At 36.7% G+C, this 19,809-nt stretch overlaps 1 protein-coding gene across 1 annotated transcript; it reads right to left on the bottom strand.

Annotated features, from left to right (window-relative positions):
• Positions 1-2,497: 2,497 nt before the first annotated feature.
• Positions 2,498-3,361, bottom strand: LOC133314522 (lectin-related protein-like). The gene has a single exon (XM_061516006.1). It carries the CDS (start codon positions 3,359-3,361, stop codon positions 2,498-2,500), a length of 864 nt encoding a protein of 287 aa, XP_061371990.1.
• Positions 3,362-19,809: the final 16,448 nt, after the last annotated feature.

The raw sequence follows: 19,809 nt of genomic DNA on the forward strand, positions 1-19,809 counted from the left end.
TCTTAAGAGGAATCAAGTGGGTGAAGCTAGGGTCTAATAAAGGAATCATTGGATCCGATTGAACCTAGCACTTCTCCGAAAGCTGAAAGACAGTGGAGAGAGGCGACATGTGGAGTTTCTGCAAGAGCATAGCTATAACAATGCTAATGTTTTACATTATTTAGAATTTGGTGATAGAGTACTTGTATTGTAATGTAACCATAGATGCCTAAACTTAGCTATGTTATTTTCCTATTAGTTGTTTAATAAAGTGTTTATTCATAATGTTGTTTACTTACTAGGAAGGAGCAGCAAATGTCATAGGATTCGGGCTATAGGAATATAGGTGAATCCTGATCCTTATTTAACTATAGATTAATTTAGTTAATTTAATTTAGTTAAGTTGTGGGTACAAGGGTGATCCTCACGACATAGCCGTAGAAAACTTGATCTTAATGAATTCAATAGTCAGTTTTGCATAGGGATATGGGGATTGGTTATTAGGTATATAGTAAGGTTGACGGGAGTCCCTACATACAATTAAGTATTCTTGTTACTAATAGAGGATAGTTGTAGCATTGTCCTCTGACATTGCCATATTGAAAAAATTGATCCTAATATTTTAGCTTAGTTTATTCTTTAACATCAAGACTTTAGTTTTGTCCTTGGTCACTATCATTATAACTCTTACTGCTTTACATAGATCTTAGCTTTATAATTTTCTCCATGAAAATGATATTTGGACTCACAAATCATATATTACTTGTGATAATGTGCTCATGCGTTAAAGTATGATTATTATAAAAGACATATAATTGCACAACACATACACTATTCGACTTCATTATAAATTATTTTAATAACTTTTTAACCTCTAAATTTGCACAACACTTTTGTAATTGATTGTTTTTGTTTAATTTTATGGAGTTTGTATGTAACAGAGGTTATTCAATCAGAAGGAGAAGGAGGTGAGAGAGAGGGAGGGAGAAAGAGTGGAGAGAGAAAAGAGTTTGAAACAGATTCTTTTTTATTTCTCAATTACTATTCAACGTTATATCTTGCACTATTGTGGATCATATCCACCATCAGTCTTAATACGTGACTTTCTTGGAAATAAAAGAAAATGAAAACATTGGGCTACTGAATACATCTGGCCATGTACTCTTTTAATATATCTCAATAGTCTTCTAAATAGTTGACCTTCCCAGCCCAATCTTTTTCACTTTCGATTCACCAATTTGGTCCAACTTTTTATAATTGAATATGTTACCTTGTAACTGTTAATTTGACTCCAATTAAACTATTAAAAAAGATAATAATGGAAAATAGATGTATCATGTTGTAGGAAATTGGTTGTGTCATGCTATAGATACAACCAATGTGGACCCCACCACTTTTAAAATAAAAAGAAAAGAAAAGAAAGTGGTGGGGTCCACATTGGTTGTGTTATAGCATGACACAACCAATTCCCTACAACATGATACATCTATTCCACATTGGTTGTAAAACCCGGTCCGACCCGGCCGGGTCGACCCGGAACCCGATGACCCGGTCATCGGATCGGTTCGGGTTAAACATTGGACCGGTCATGCATCGACCCGGTCAAACCCGGTCAAAACCCGGCCAAACCCGGTCAAAACCGTTGACCCGGTCGAGTCATGCATTTAAAAAAATAAAAATAAAAAAATTTCTTCTTATTAGAAAAAAAGTGTAGAACTCATTTTAAAAACTTTTTGTAATTTTATTTACTAGTATACTCTTTTACATTTACTTCAAATTTTAGTTTCCAATACTGAAGCAATTTGCGAAATAATAAATTAACAAAATGTGACATATGTTATTTAAAGTAGTTGAATTTGAAAAATATGAGTTCAATGTCATTGAGATGTATGTTTACGGGGATTCTGAGTTGCAATTTAAATTAACATAGTAATAGCGTGCATTTTGATTTATTTATATTTCATTTTTTTGAACTTATTTAGTGAACCTTATTTAATTCATTTTAGATATGAAAAATATAATTGAATTTATATGTTCACATTTATATTTTTTTTATATATTTATATATATCCGGGTCAACCGGTCCGACCAGTGATCCGCCGGTCCGACCAGTGACTCAGTAACCCAGTATTCCGACTGGGTCGATTCCTGGGTCGGGTTTAATAACACTGGTTTATACTCCTTTATATAAAACTAAAGAAAAAATGGGATTTAAGTAACATTAATTATAAATGGGGTGGATAAAATAGGTAAAGTCAACTATATATATTTTTATTTCCATTTTGATAAAAAAATGTATCGGTTCCTATTTTTTCAAAATTACTGAAGATATTTTCATAAGAGTAGAAAGATTAAAGTGGCAGCCAATATAAGGGGTTTTATTTTATCTGAGCAAACACAATTTTGTTAACAGATAACAGCAACAGTCAAGATTTTATAATTGTACAGCGTGACAGTAACCATTGTTGCAGGTCTTATTGTAGTTTTCTTCTGTCACCGATTACTAATATTTTCGAAACTACATGGAATCAAGCAGCACATGCGCGTTGTTCTCCAAATCAGCATCACTGTTACTATCTGGCAACTCTGACTCGAAAGACCAGGAAAGAACATCATGTGTTTCAACGAAGCTTTCAGATAGTCCTGTGGTAGCTGAGAAACCAACTCTTACCCATTCAGGAAGAACATTCTTCACATCCACAGCAGTAGAGACTATATAGCTTGTTTTCCGCGAATAATGAACTAAAGAAGCAACCAACGTTTTTGTCGAACCTTGATAGGTTATGAGAACATGGGCTACTTCGCCATTCGCAAAACCCCACGATGCAGTTTTTTTGGACTTGATACTGTTGACATCAATTCCAATATGTGGATTTTTTGGATCCCAATCTTCGTTATAGAAAGTGTCAAATTCGACAGCAACAATTTGGTTTGATCTATTGTAATTTTTGTCACTGAAAAGTCCAAGTAGTCCACCAGGTTTTTGGGGCTGAGTATCTATTGGTGCAAGAAAGAAGGCAATACCATCAGCAGCTTTGGTTTTGTTTGGTGCTTTAATAACAAAGGTGAAGGAAGTGACAAAGCTAGCCACCTGGCCTGTGCTGTTATCCCACATGTGGATAGGGGTGGCAAACAGAGCTCGACCAAGAGAGTTATAGATTGGGTTGCCATTTTCTACCTTGGTGAGTTGTAACTTCCCTGTTGATGTGACAAGAGCATCACCTTGGAGGAGTAGATTGATGTTGTTTGGCACGAATTTTGTGAAGGAAAAAGAAGTGGATTCTGTTGAGTTCACCTTGTTGAGTAGCAAGAAGAAGAAGGTTACGGAGATTGGTAGAAGAACAGAGAATGGTTTGCGGTGTTGGAAGTTGGAGGTAGCCATGGCCTTTACTTGAATTAAAATGTGATGCTGCACAAGGAAAGAGCCCAATGCTACATATTTATATTAGCGAGTATCATCGATAAAATAAATGATTTCCATTATTGTTACAGTTACATTGTCAGGCGGGTCCAGGGGAAGTCCGTGGATCCGCCTGACATGCATGTGGTAAGAATTAATTAGTACTACCTATACTAACAAGATGCATATACTTTTCGATAGTTCGAAATGGATGAACTCCATAGTTAAGCATGCTTGACTTGCAGTAACTCTGGAATGAGTGACCTCCTGCTAAGTTTTCTCAGGAAGTGTGCGAGTGAGGAAAAAACATACTGAAAAGTCTCGTGTTAATATGTGAGGATAGTATTGATTCTTGAAGCGGCCAGGCGTTATAAGGATAGTTACGATGGTTGATTGTAGCTTTTGACTATTTCACGAAGAGGATCGAAGCTGAACCTGTCACTACTATTTCCTCAGCTAAAGTTCAAAGATTCTTTGAAAGAAATATTGTTTCCAGATTTGGAATACTAGTCGAGATAGTACGGATAATGGAACTCAGTTAATCGACTAGAGATTCCAAGAATTGATGGCGGATTTCAAAATTCAGCACCACTTTGCATATGTGGAACATCCTAATAAAATGGGCAAGCTGAAGCTGCTATAAGGTGATTGTGGATGGACTCCGGAAACACATGGCTGATGCCAAAGACTAGGTTCAACAGCTATACTTTGTTTTATGGGGGTATAGAAAAAGTATCCAAATAGCAACCAGAGAAACTCCATTCGGACTTACTTATGGATGTGAGGCTAAGATCTCGGTTGAAATATGAGAGCCATCTTTGAGGAGAATAAAGACTCTTAAAGAGAAAGAAGAAGAGAATAATAAAGCTCTTGCAGCAGAGTTAGACCAGATAGATGAAATCAGAGTCACAACACATTGCCGAGATATGGCAACCATGCAATTGATAGCAGCCAGATATAACCAAAAAGTAAGACCAAGGTCATTTGAAAAAGATGACTTGGTACTTAGAAGAACATATATTGGTCATAAGAATGCCAGAGATGGAAAGCTAGCTGCGAAGTGGGAAGGCCCTTACCGAGTTAAAGAGAAACTCGGTAAATGAGCTTATAACCTGGAAGCATTAGAGGAAAAGCCTATCAAGAGAACATGGAATGCGAATAAACTGAAGATATATTACAGTTGAGATCCGGGTAAGGTTATTTTGAAATTTTTTTCAATTTCTAGGCGAATTATTTTTGTTTTTTAGAGATTGTTTAAAGTTGACTATATCCACAAATTCATGTAATCAATATTTTAAATTGAATAAATGAGGAGTTTTTCATTAAAAATTATCCTTGTGATTATGATGCATCAATATATAAGTCTGAGATAAACATGCGATTTGTCATAATGACTCTAATCAAGTCAAAATGTTTCAAATTATGGTTAATAAACCAAACCCGGACATGTGACAATATTTCCGTTACTTTGGATAAAATCCTAGTAATAAAACCTGGATTATAGTTTGAAGGAAACAATATTTACTTTCGCAAATAGCAACTTTGCAAAATGCTAAGTTAAAATAAAAAATGTCATGACAGATAATACCTGACAAAGAAAAGTGCAGAATCCGTATGTAAGAACCCGCACCGTTAATTAAGGAATTTAATTAATAAATTATGAGAAAATAGGAAATGATTCCATAATTGACCCTAATAATTATTATGAGGCTTTAATAATTATAGTAAGTGAGTAATAATGCTGAAAGTCGCTTTTCGGAAGAAAAGTGCAGATACCGGTTCTGCTAGTCGGTATAAATGCGTAATGAAAAAGTATCCCGGAAAATTAATATAAGTGCATGATAATTACTAGAATGATATGTAGGACTTGTAAAACGAGTTTCAAGTCCAAATAATGAGAACTGGTGCTAAAAACCGGTACTGGCTCTGAAAAGTGCGTACCGGAAAAGTGCTCAGGAAATTATAAGAAAAATATGATAATTCTTGGAAAAATGTGTAGTTTCATATTCCAAAGTTTGGGATTAAAATGCTAAGCGTAGCAATTAAAGTTAATACTGGGTGATTAATGGTTAAACCGCTATAAATAGCCTTATGATTGGCACATAACCCTAGGACCTCAGTTTTTGTGCGTGAGTGGCTGCTGAGTGTGGGTCTCCTTGCTGACTTGGTGTCTCCTTCACTTGCCTTCACCATTTCTTGAGCTTTGAGGCCATTTCCTTCATTTATTCTTCTCCTAAACACTTGTGGTGAGTAAGAGTGGTCTTTGGGATTGTGTTGGGGGCATTTTTCTGAGTTGAGGGTGCTGACCTTGGTGGGTGGAGCTGCTGTTTTGGGTTGTTTGGGAGGTTGGAGCCTTGTTCTTGGCTTGTGAAGCTTCAAGAAGCTTCTTTGTGAAGAAAGGACCAACCTTTGTGTTGCATTTTCGTACACCTTATTTCCAGAACCTGTAGAGGCAGTGTGGTGAGCTCCATGAGCCATTGATCATCTGTTTTGAGCTTTGGTGAGTTGTACCTACCTTGAGCTTGTGTTTTAATGGGTTAAAGGTGTGATCTTTGCATGTTTAATGGGTTAATCAAGTAACCAACTGGGGTGTGGACCTTAATCAATATAAAGATGCATGCTTTAACGTAATTAAGTGTTAAAAATGGAACCTTGGAAGGATATCTTCACGAAATGCATTTTCTGCATTCTGTCGTGAAATATCTGGATATGTGCCCGAGGAATATCCGGATATGGATTTTGAGTATCCGGATATAGGATTCTGGATATCCGGATATTGCATATCCGAATATGTCCAGTGAGATATCCGGATATTGCATATCCGGATATGGTCCCGAGGAATATCCAGATATTCTGGGATTTCGTAGAACAGTAGCTGTGCTATGTGTACAGTAGGCTATTGGGGGTTTGTGGACCCTAGATTGATGAAATTGAACTTCTGTAATTAATGAATTAAGTCAGAATCAAGTGATTAAGGGCTTATGGTTTGGTATGGAGCCTTAAGACGTAAAACGTAAGGAAAGACGTTGTCTTTAAGTTATATGCTTGTGTTGCATTATTATTGATATAGTATTGTTCCATAACAGATTGTGAATCTGCTGTGTTTGGACTTTGAGCTGTGGACTCTTGGCTTTGGGAGTTAGCTTGCAAGGTAAGCTTTCGTGTCCTCGGTTTAGCCATGTTGTGGTTCTACCATGTCCCATGGGGGTATGGTTGTATGCATGCTGTGTTACATGCTTTGATTATTTGAAATGCTGTTGAGCTTTATGTGTAATGGCTTTTAATATGCATGTGTTGTTTCATCTTGACGGTAAACCTGAGTATGTGGCGTCATACGATATGGTGATCCGGGGTGAATGCAAGTAGCGTCTTGCACTAGTGTGAGTATTTAGCGTATGTAAATCCTGCATTTCTCTGGCCAGTAGAATAGAATTGACACACATGACATGATTATCTGCTGCATTGCACTATTTTAGAACTGATGATGATAAACTGTTTTTGAACTTATATTGCACATGTAAGTGAGCTTGGGGTAGAAGATCCTTGAGGACCCATTGTCTTACTGAGATTTCTTGTTTAGAGATCTCACCCCACGTTTGGGGAGTGCTTATTTCAGGTTCTGGTAGTTTGGTGACTGATGCCTCTGGCGGCAGGAGGCCAGAGCTTAGTTGATGATATTATGCTGTATTGCTGCCATGACTGGATATGTATGCTGTTTATGTTTTTCCCTATTTATGCTTATGTTGTTGTTGAGACTGATGTTGGGCGTGTTGCCTTATTTGAATGAGCATGGGGATTGTCCATGACACATTATGTTAGTATTTTAGATTGGAGTTGTATAAACTGTTAGATGGTCCGGTCTACGTTGCTGTAGTTCCGTGACTAGAGCCACACTTTTATTATATATGTTATGAGGTATATTCAGATAGATGTTTTATTGCAATTACATACAGGCGATGTTTTATTAATTGATTAATAAGCAAGTTGGTAATGATAATGACATCATAATTGAAAAGAAAAAGATATTCCGCATTTTTTTATTAAGCGCTGCTTAATACGATAGTATGATAACATTACCGGATATATACAGGGTGTTACACCGTATAATATAATTTGACCACGGCTAGGTTAGCAATAGTACTCGAAATTTATATCCGAGTTAATAGATATAATGAGACAATCCATCCTGTTATGGAATAATCTTGATATGGTTTAAAATACTTGAAAGTATATCTAAGTTACTCAGTAATCCTAAAAGTCTAGGCGTATAAAAGCATACTATCAGGATAAAGCTATGATAAGGGCACAAAACAAATAAATGCATATAAGTATCAGAGAATATTAAAAGAAAAAATCGGGTAAGAACCCGGAAATATTCATTACAAATCTAAAAGGGGCTCAAAGGCCCCGAAAAAGAAACTACAATTTAAAACTGACATCCCGGCTCTTCACTATGCAGGCTTCTCCAATTGACCAGGCTGCTCGGCACCTACCCCAACAACCTCCCCAGTAGTAACCTCCTCCTCTTCTTCACTCCGGTCACCTTCTAACCGAGTTACAGAGTCACCTGTAGAAGATTGGGAAGGAGGGATTAATTTCCCATTACTAATGTAAGCCATGTGATGCAAGCCTTCAGTGTTGAGCTTGATGCCAGGGTTAAGGATCTTAATCTGCTTTAAAGCATTGTTGAAAAAGCCCAATACCGACTTCTCCAGCTCAGCTTGATAATATAGAACATCGGTTTCAGCCTCTTTTAACATATTTTCAGTGCGCTCAAACATTATCTTAAAATCCTTCAATGATTGGACATTATTGGCATGCAAAAGCTCAAGAGAAACATATTCAGACTTAGATATTTTTAAATCCTCCTTCACCTTAAGAAGTTCTTCGTAAGTCTTGGCCTTAGCCTCTCTAGCAACTTTCATCTCGGTGTGAGCCTTGGCATATTTATTTTTCAAAGAAACCAAAGGCCTCGCCAGAGAAGCCATCTTCATAGCATTCAATTCAATCACTTCCAACTCTTTAATCTCAACATCAGAAAAAGGGTTGGAATTAAAGAAATGAGCAGGAGGACGAATGTAAGAACCTGCATTGTTAAATTAGGAATTTAAATAATTTAATTATGAGTTTATGAAATAGTTCCATATTTGACTTTCGATAAATTTAGAAAATCTGGAATAATTATCGAGAAGGTCAAATAACGCTTAAATCGTTTTTCTGATGAAAAGTGCGAATACTGATTCTGCTTCATAATATAAATGCGTATTGGTGAAGTATCCCAAAAAATTATAATAAAAGTATAAATATTCCTAGAAAAATATCTAGGTCAAGAATATCAAGTTTGGGGTAAAAATAATGAGCAGTGATGTCAGAACTAATATCGACTATATATAAAATGGGTACCGGTGAAGTGTTTCAAAAAATTATACTAAAAATATGATAACTCCTAGAAAAATGTCTAGGTTCAGAATATAAATTTTGGTAGAAAATGATTAGCGGAGCTATTAGAGCTAATATTGTGATTAGTGGGCACACTTATATAAATAGCCATTTACACAAAGCTCTAGGTCAGTTTTCAGACCCCAAGGCTGATCCTCATGGCTGCTACCTCTCCTTCTTCATGAAAACTTGAGCATTTAGCATTAAACCTAGCCAAGAAGTCACCTTTCTCCATATTTCTCCACTCTTATGCTATTGAACCACCATTAAACATTGTAAAGCTTCAGCCTTGTGAGAGAAAAATCATGTCTTGAGAGTTGAGATTCTGTTTGCATGAAAGGAAGGGCTGACCACTTGAGTTCTTAGAGTATGAACCATGATTACACTCTAGGAAGCTTCAAGAACCAAACTTTGTGCTGAAATGACCTACCTTTGAGTGGGATTTTCGTGCACCACCAAGTTAGTAGCTCGGAGCACCTGCAAAGTCCTCAAAATTTCCCTTTTTTTCTATTTTCAAAGGGCCATAGGTAACTACAAACCATTCCCCTTGTATTTTCTTGAAAATGACTTAGTTTGTGAAGTAAAAAAGGGAAACCTTAATGATTCAGGTAAGATATGGTATATCTATGTTTAATCATGTGGTTTGAACTTCTGTTTGATGAAAACTTTGGACCCTTGGAAGCCATGGAACCATATGCAATTTTCGTGTTTTGTCCGCGTGGTAATCGATTACCCTGTTCATGGTAATCGATTACCGTGTGGAGTGATCGATTACCCTCTGTCAGAAAGATCAGAAATCAGTTCTGATGCGTAGGGAAGCCCCAATTAGGGTATGATACCCTAAGGAGTCAGTGCTACTGTCGAAAGAATAAATACAAATAATAGTGAGGGTTAATGTGCTATAATTATAGTTTAGGAGGGACTTGAGTCACTAAACAAAAAAGAAAACACTGCTCAATTGATATGAAATTTGGGATTCTGAATATTAATAATGTTTTGATATAAAACAGATTGCAATTGTCGGATTGTGTGACTATTGGTGTACCTGTGTATACTGAGCCTTTGGATAGGGATTTTGGCACTGCATGTAAGCTTTCGTGTCCTTGGTTTTACCCACTGAAGGTTCCACCAAACCTCATGGAGGGATGGTTATATGCATGATGTGATTTTCTGAAAATATATCTATTTACATGATGAATATTGGATATGCTTTCGAGCTGGATTATTATTATAGTGCATTTGTCATATGTATATATATGTGGGGTATTTCACACGAGACGGTAATCCCTGAGCATGTCGGGTCACATGCAAGATGGTAACTCCGTGTGTGAGGTACATGGTGAACTCCTTGTACTGTAGGTTGTAGACGTACGTAATGCCTACATTTTGTTCTTTGGCCAGTAGGATGCATACACACATGACATGGACATATGCTGCATTGTACATATTTTTCCATTATACTATTGTTATCATTTTTGAACTTAGATTGCACATGTAAGTGAGCTTGGGGTGGAGAGATCCTTGAGGACCGCTTGTCTTATTGAGATTTCTTGTTAGAGATCTCACCCCGTGTGGGGCACATTTTTCAGGTACAGGTACTTCAGAGGTTGAGACCTCTAGTGGCAGGAGGCCAGAGTTGAGTTGAGATGATGCATGCACCTTGCTTTGTCATTATGATTTCTGCCTTGCTGTTATATCTTTATGGCTTTTGTACTTGAGACATGACTTGATGATTATGCTGCTTTATTTGGTGAGCATGGAGGTTGACTATGCCACATTTGAATAAGCTGTGTTTATTCAAACTGGAGTTGTATTATTGTATTAAGACATGTCTGGTCTACGTGTTGTAGTTCCATGACTTGATACATTATTTATGAGATTATTCAATTTAGTTATTTATTGCAATTTACATACAAACGGTTTTAAAAAAGATTCACTTGGTTAATTTGAATGTTTTATAATTGGAAATTTGTAGCTTCCACATTTATTGAGCTGCGCTTATTACCATTTATACGTTTAATACACCGGGTGCACACGAACTGTTACAACGAAGGACATTATGGAGATCATTGCTGACTCCAGTCTCCCAAATGACACTTTGGGAAATATTGGATGAAGTAGGAGGAGGACAGGTCAGAGTGGTAGTAGTCAAGGCTTGAGAAGAAGCCAGATCTCCTTCGATTTATCAGTTTGGGTCCCTTTGGACTTATCTCCAGCAACATTTTTTTTAACCCTTAAGTCAGGGGTCTTCCTCTTTCGGGATGTTAGGTCGACAACCGCAGTCTTCTTACCTCGCCCCAGTGCGGCCAAGAAACTCGGTCGCTCATCTTGTTGTCCCTCTATATCTGGAACTACAAATAAAAATAATAGAACCAAGTTAAGATGAAATCTTGGCACTATAAGTATCAAAAAAATCAATAGTACAGAAATCATACTCATTTCCAAATCTAAATGATCTTTAGATTTGAAAATGAATGAGGCCATGCTAACATATCCATGATCCTTCACATATGTGAACATGGAAACAACCGCTTTAATCTCAATGTCGGATAACTCAATTTCCTTGAAAATGGTAATTGGAAGGAGAAAAATTATAATGGTCAGGAGACCAGTATAAGGGAAATCTCCCCTTTGCATCCTCCGCCTCTGAGGAACGAAGGAACCAAGGTTCTTTCCCTATTTGAGTAGTAACTTTAAAGAATTTATCTTTAAAGTTCTTGAAAGACTCAGAATAAATGTGGAAAAGTTTTCATAAAGGATGACCCCGGATGTTAATCCAACCCTTTCTTTCCGGAGAGGCTCACGGCCAGTATGATAGGTAATAGCTTGGAAAAGAAAAAGAAAACAGAAACTATGCAAGGCAAAGTTAGATAAGCGCAGAAGAGCTCAAATGCTTTGACAATGCCCCAACCATTGAGGTGCATTTGAGTGTGAGAAATATGGAGATGGTTTAAAACACAAATTTGGAATTTGGATAAAGGAAACCGAATACCAAGTTTTGTGACAAGATCTCGGTTAAAGAAGAAAAAAAAGGTTCATCTGGGTTCCTCCCTGAGCAAACCGGCTTATTTTCATGGGGAGGAACGATATCATAATTTTCTAAATTATCGACATTGAGCTCAGTTACATCCTATACGCTCATCTAAGATATAGTACTCAAAACTTCATAAGTTACCCAGCGATACTGGGATATTAAGGCGGCAGGAGGACACTCAGAATCTGACTCAGCAGAGCGAGATTCCTCTATAATCTCTAACGGAGATAACCCCTTAAATACCTAAAACAAGAGGAATAATAATTAGAAGAAATGGATGGGCATACCTGAATCAAAATAGCTACTAGTTGAAGAATCACTAGTTGATAAACTTGCATACTTATCTAAAATTGAAATCAGATCATTTGCATCACCAGAAGCCGAGTTAGATCCCGAAATATTTCCATGGCGATAACTCGACAAGGTGGACTCAGCTAAAGAGTCACAACCTCTTTCTATAAGTTCATAACTTAAAAAGACACAAGAATAACAAGGATCAGTTTGTTTAGACTTTGAAGATCTTGGAAGAACGTGAGAAGAAGTTGATACATTCGGGTTTGAATGGGAAACTATCTCGGAAGGGTTTGGCCGGGTTCTAGGAAAATATTGTGGGATACGGGTGTTTACATAAGGATGACCTCTACCTCGCCTAATAGAACCTCGACCCCGTCCAGTAGGATTCTCATGAGTCCCGTGACTTGATAACCCAGATCTACTTCTGCTACTTCCACCATGATATTCATGAAGCATTGCTTCACGTTTCTCCTTTTCAAACCTGGGCATTCCCTAGAACCAATACCGGAGTCCAGAAGGAATCTTCTTGAGAAGCTCTGCTTCATCTTCTTCCTGGCCCTCATCACGGATAACACTTTAGGGATTTTTCTTCCCTTTCATTGATAAAGGGATAAAAGAGATATTGGTAATTTATCTAGAAACTTCAAACAGACAATGTATGATCACTCAAAAATACCAAAAACACTATAGAAGGACAATGAGAACCAATAACTTCACAGCACATAGTGCCATATAAAAAAAATGACAAAGATTCAAAGATGCAGACAAGAGCGATGAGAGACTCAAAAAGTTAGAGAAATGTGATATGTAACCGAGAAGTGGAGATTTAAAAATATGAATCGCTTCAGATCTTCAAATTGCCCGAAAGAAGCAGAGGAATTTAAAGGATAAATGATGGTACCTGAGTCGAAATGAGAAGAGTTTTGGAATTTGCTTGAAGATGAACTTTCGTCTGAAAGAAGATCAGAAGGGAAGAACATAGTAAATTTCTCACAAATTGTAATTGTGGAATGAAGGATAGAAAAAAGAGGAATATGAAGTACCAATCATAACTGTAGCGGTTTCGAATAGCAAAGGTTAGGGACACAAGCGTCAATTCACCCAAATAGTAATGATTAGATAGATGAAACGATTTGTGCATTTAATGCACACGAAATACGAAAACGACATATGTTGGCTACAACACGTTTGTAAGAGCAAATATTACCATGTGTAAAGATTACATCATTACTTCAGTAAAGATAAATTTTTATCTCAGAATCGTAGTTTTGCAAACAACTGGGATATAAGGAACCAGGAGCCGGGTTTCAAGAAAGATACTTCCTCTCGTAACAAGTGATGACAAGCTTTACATTGAGTAGTTGAACCAAGTTGTTAAAAGATGAACTTGGAGGCAACTCGTCATCAGGAAGTGAAAGCAATCCAAGATTAATTACAACTTGGGTTAAAACAATGTAAGTTATATCTTGGCAAGTTGAAGATTCAATTTGCCGAGATATGGGACAAATATATTATCCCTTGGGACCCTTGGAACTAATACAAAAATCTAGGATTTTTGTAACAGTAATCCCCGGATGCCTCTTGAGGTGAAGGTCAAAGAATTTTCTATTAAACCCTGGTATATACAGAGACTACAAGAACTAGGATAATTTTTCAAAAAACTCGAAAAATCCGGATAACTTTCCAAGGAACCCGGACAGGTATAAAACTTGTAGAAATTCGAAATATTCTTAAAGCAATATGCACCCCGGCAGCTTAGACACCAGTTTTCCTGGCCGAAGGGCAACTGTTATGGACTCATGTATGAGGCCCACTTATCACTAAGCCCAACAAGGGACAATCCAAATATAAATCTGATATAATTAAGGAAGGATATCCATAAAAAATATCTATCTTAATACGATGTTGTCAAATTTAGCAAGTGCACTAGTCAAACAAGTAATAAAATGATAAGTAAAGATCGTTCCCACAAGGATTTGTGTCAAGCACTAACTAACCAAATGTTACTAAGTTGAATCAACCGAAAAATTCTGAATTGCATTAATTTCTTGTCACCCGAAATTGAAATTGCATAAAATTAAAGAATTGATAAACAAATAAGATGTGAATATAACTTAACAAGTAGTCAGATGTCAATTTCCCTCAAGCATGAATTTATGGATGAACCAATTTCCATTATGAATTATCTACTATGTGATGTTGATCAACCTTTTTCTTATCATCTCAAGATGTAATGTCTTACTACCCTGATAGATACATTAATCAGAAACCCCAATGTCTTGGTGATGCCTTTCTTAATACATGCATTAATCACTAAGGTCTTAAGACCACATCAGAATCCTAGCATCAATGTCTTGACTACTAGAACACTAATGATGAAGTTGTCAAAAATAGAGAAACAATGTAAACATGTCTGTTCTACACTATTTATCAACATGAAGAATTAATCAAGACAACTTCATACAATCACATAATAGATAAACAAAACATCTAATTAACCATTCATAAATTCAAACTTGAGTTCCATTTAATCAGACTACAAAGGACTCTACTCAGACATAATTGAAATACAAACAAAGGAAGAAGAAAGATCAAACTCCATTGTCATGATAGTAAGTCTTCAATCTTCAAGTGCAATTACATATGAAACACTAACTAATACAACACTACTCCTAAGAATTTTGAAAGTAAGAGAGAGAAGTCAAATCAGAGGATCTGATATATGAGAGAGAGATGTGGTGGGATTTTTTTTTTTGAAATGTGAAGGCCCTTTCCTTTTATAGTGTTACAAATTACAACTGAAAACTAACATGGGTGCTAAAACGTTCTATATGGGCGTTTTAGCGTCCTTGTTTGACGGATGTGCAACTACTTTCAACTAACTTGGGCGCTAAAACGTGAGTTGTTGAACGTTTTAGCGTCCATGTCTGGTGAATGCTCAACTGCTTCCAACCAACTCCAACGCTAAAACGCTTGGCTTGGACGTTTTAGCGTTCGAGACTAGAGTCTTTGCAGCAGCAGGGTGCTAAAACGTTTGGTCAGGGAGTTTTAGCGCCTAAGACCAGCAACTTTAGTCCTTAGTTTGCAGCAGCGCGCTAAAACGGTCTGTGTGGACGTTTTAGCGCTCAACACTTAAGCATCTTCCCTTTCTCCAGAATCTTCTTCTTCTCTCTGCTGCTCCTTGAGCTTCATTTCCCTACAAGACAGTGTAGATTTTCAACAAAGCTTTCAGAACTTACACTTGAGGGATTTCCAAGACATTAACCTCTTTTTAATCCAATTAATCACACAAATTAATACAAATTCATGCTGAAAAATCTGATGAACTAGGGATTTATCGTACGACAAGATTAAATATGAGTTTGGTGTTTAAATATGCGTCGCGAAGAAAAATGTTGAAAATTGATACTCTTCTTTTTGAATGGAGTAAATACTCATTTTAATCCTTTGAGGGACTAATATGAGTCTTTTTTAAATATGTGAGGGACCACGATTTTAACTAAATGAGTTCATTTTGAATTTATTAAGGACCACGACGGGCCTTTTTATTTGCTAGGGACTAAAACGGACATCGTGAAATTTGCTGAGGACCAAAAAGGGTATTTACTGTTTTGAATGTAGTAATTTACGAATAATTTTGGTTATTTTATTTTTAAAATGCATATACTTGCTTTTAATAGTTACTTTTGGGAGTGGATCCTCTCATGTGGAAAAGTGGTCGGTCAGGTGGTCATATTATTTGATCACAACCACTCATTGATGATGAGATAAGAGAAAGAAAAATGTATAATTTTTAAATGAGTGATTGTGATCAGATAGATGACATGATCACATGACCACTTTTTCACATGAGAGGATCCATTTCTGTTACTTTTTGAGTAAATTTTTATCAATAATATGATCATTATGTAAATTATCATTTCATTAACTTCTTACAACAATATTAGTATTGGTAACATTAGTTCATAATTACCTCACACTATCATTATTAATTAGATTTTTTTACCATAATATTGCAAACACAAAAAAACGTTAAATTTTGGCTTCGTGGGAATTATTTCCTAAACTATAGCACCGCTGGGGCCAGCGAGACACGAGTGCCACGTAAAGAGACCCACCTTAATGATATTATCTAGATCCTGTCATGCAGAACTGTCCCCGTCATCCATCTAATAATTAAGAAAGTAAATGACACAACTATTATTATTTTGAAAAATAATATTGAATTCATTGAGTTAAATAATAATTAGTGTCATAGATAATTCTCATTTGTATGTCACGATTTTTCGGATTCTTATAATTTTAAAAATATCAAACTATTGTTAATAACGTCAATTTCATAATTGATTTTTCTTTTTCTTTTCCTATTGAATCGAAAAATTCAAATATTTGATTATGTTTCATGATTTCAAGTGACCAAAATTTTCATCTCATAGAACATAAACTACTCCTTATTTTTCACACTCTGAATCTTTTGAAAATAAAACATTAGCAAGTATATCGATTAATCATGAAAACAAAAAATCAAAATCATGTGAGAAGAATCATAATTTTTCACGGATAACTCTAGCGTTCAAGAAATCTTGGATTATACCTCACTCAATTTAAATGATACCAAATATTTGAATAAAACAACCCATGGAGTTTAGTTTATATATCACTTGATAAGCATCCAATCGGATGCAAATGAGTCTACAAGGGGAAGCTCATGGCAAATGGATCCATAAACGTTACTGATCTGGCCAAATACAGTATGGGCTGGCCAATATGTACTGGTCCAAATCACACACGGTTGATGGAAAAGGCCTTTCAGATGATCAGCTTTCTGGGTTTAAGGTTGGTAGTTGATGATGTGAGGACTCTGGTTCTCCTTTGGCGCGATGAGATGACTGGGGGTACCTGCGATGACACTCCGACGCTCAAGTCAGTATCAATAGCAGGTGTATGTATATTCTTACTAAATTAGATCATCATACCTGGGCATGTATCCTCTGTTTATATAGTGGTTTGTGATACCGCCTTGTTTATGTTCCCATGAGAGGATCTCATCTTATCCTTTTGTTATGAAACAACCTTTCATAGGCAATTCAAATTCAAATTCAAATATTTGAATTCAAATATTCAAATTCAAATGTTCAAACATTCAAATTCAAAATTCAAAATTCAAAATTTCAAATTTCAAAATTCAAATTTCAAAATTCAAATTTCAAATTCAAAATTCGAATTTCGAAATTCAAAATTTCAAAATTCAAATTTCGAATTCCAAAATTCAAAATTTAAATGTTTGATAGTTAATTTAACTAATTAAATTAATTAGTAATGTCTTGGACTATCCAAGCCCATTACAATGAACCATGCGCCCTCCACCCCTTTAGGTGGAGTTCCAAACAACTTCTTGGGCTAATAACTATTATTAGGCCCAATACCTTTAATGCTAGAGCATCTAGACAATTAGGTGTTTGTGTGTGACCCATTAGGTCCAACTTAGCCACTGACATAAATGGGCTTGGGCCCAATAAGCCCACAACCCATCTAATGACAACACAGAGCACTAGCAATGCTTTGTTACCCCAGAACTAGTTAGATTAATGATTTGATCATCCTATTAAACATATTTGGTTGCCGTACATATTTCTTTTCGTTTCGGTTACCTTCCCATAAAACCTAGGGTAAGGAAGCGTATCAACCCCTGCGGTTTAGGGTAAGCTTTATTCAAAATAGGGAATCTTCAATTTACAGACTCTAAAGGCAGATCATCTCATGATCTCTTTTACTATGCATAGATTCTCGAGTCCCTGTAAATGTCATCCCGATTTCTCTGGTTTACAGATAACCTAATCTCTCACAGAGATTTGACGAATTCCTTCAGCTTATCACCCTAGCCCTGTGTTCTTTCAGGACAAGCCCAACAGTATACCTATGAGTCTCCATGTTTCAGGAAGACGAGGTGCACAATCAAAGCATGCCTTCTAGAACACAGTCTAGGTAATAACTTCTGGTCTTAGGAAAGACATACCCAAATATAAAGAGACTACTCTAATGATACTCTCTGTGAGAGTTCCTCATAGAGTCTCTTTGTGGGTCTGTTCAGTGCGAGCTATACCCTTATAGGTCCACCCACGACTTTAGCTAAGACATCTCCATATCTGTAGCACATGAGGTCTATACCTTGTATCCATATACAAATAGATAAGTCGTGTTAGTCTTACCCGAGATTACTGACCCCATTCTCAGTATCTCTAGACTAGGAACATAAAATTAGGAATGAACATACGGTATTCTTGAATCCTCGTGATTGTGATCTCATCACAGATACTCAAGAGACACCTATTTTATTCCACGGGGTTTATCAACTTATTCATAATATATTAATATTAATATCGAGACATAATTATGAAACAAGATAAAGAGTGCTTTTATTTATTTGCGACAATATTAAAAAGGTCTACATCTCTGTCCTTATTTAATCATAAGATTGTCTCTAGGACACCCAAATACTAACAAGCTCCCACTTGGCCTAGAGCCAATCAGACCTAAGTCGTATACCCAATGCCTCATAATGACTATCATGTTTTCTCTGAGAAACAGCCTTTGTCAGAGAATCGGCCAGGTTATCATCTGTGGGAACATAATCCATCTTTACATCCATTCTATCAATGATTTCTCTAATCAGGTGATATCTGCGGAGCACGTGCTTAGATCTTTGATGAGACTTAGGTTCCTTTGACTGCGCAATGGCTCCAGTGTTGTCGCACAGCAACTGTATGGGCTCATCCACGCTTGGAACCACCATAAGTTCAGATATGAACTTCTTGATCCACACAACCTCCTTAGCCTTTTCTGAAGCAGCTATATATTCAGCTTCTGTCGTTGAATCTGCTGTTGTCTCCTGCTTGGAACTCTTCCAAGATACTGCCCCACCATTTAAGGTGAATACGAACCCTGACTGTGACTTGCAGTCATCTTTGTCACTCTGAAAGCTGGCATCAGTGAACCCTTTCACTGTAAGCTCATTAACCCCACCATAGACCAAAAATGCATCCTTAGTTCTTCTCAAGTATTTAAGGATGGTCTTGACTGCCGTCCAGTGACCCTCTCCAGGGTCAGACTGGTCTGCTCGTAATGCTTAAAGCATATGAGACATCTGGTCTCGTACATATCATGGCATACATGATGGATCCAATAGTCGAAGCGTATGGAATTCCACTCATGCGATCCTTCTCAGGCTGTGACTTAGGACACATAGCCTTTGAAAGATGTATCCCATGACTGACAGGTAGAAAACCCCTTTTCGACCCTTCCATGCTAAACCTCTTTAGCATCTTGTCAATGTACGTGGATTGAGATAAACCCAGCAGCCTGTTTGATCTATCTCTATAGATCTTTATACCAAGTATAAAGGCCGCCTCTCCCAAATCCTTCATGGTGAAGCTTTCTGAAAGCCACTCTTTCGTTGTTTGTAATGTGGGGATGTCATTTCCTATAAGCAATATGTCATCTACATAAAGCACTAGGAAGACAACATTACTCCCACTAACCTTCCTGTAAACACAAGGTTCATCCTCGTTCTTGATGAAACCGTTACTCCTAACGACCTCATCAAAATGAATATTCCAACTCCTTGATGCTTGCTTTAGCCCATATATCGACCTTTGAAGTTTGC

Source organism: Gastrolobium bilobum, unplaced genomic scaffold (genome assembly GCF_033153095.1).
Source record: "Gastrolobium bilobum isolate Gb01-03AN ecotype WA unplaced genomic scaffold, APGP_CSIRO_Gbil_v1 utg65225, whole genome shotgun sequence".
Taxonomy (NCBI): Eukaryota; Viridiplantae; Streptophyta; class Magnoliopsida; order Fabales; family Fabaceae; genus Gastrolobium; species Gastrolobium bilobum.

Excerpts from the sequence above, each read along its gene's own strand:
- LOC133314522 (XM_061516006.1), bottom strand. The coding sequence starts at position 3,361 with ATGGCTACCTCCAACTTCCAACACCGCAAACCATTCTCTGTTCTTCTA.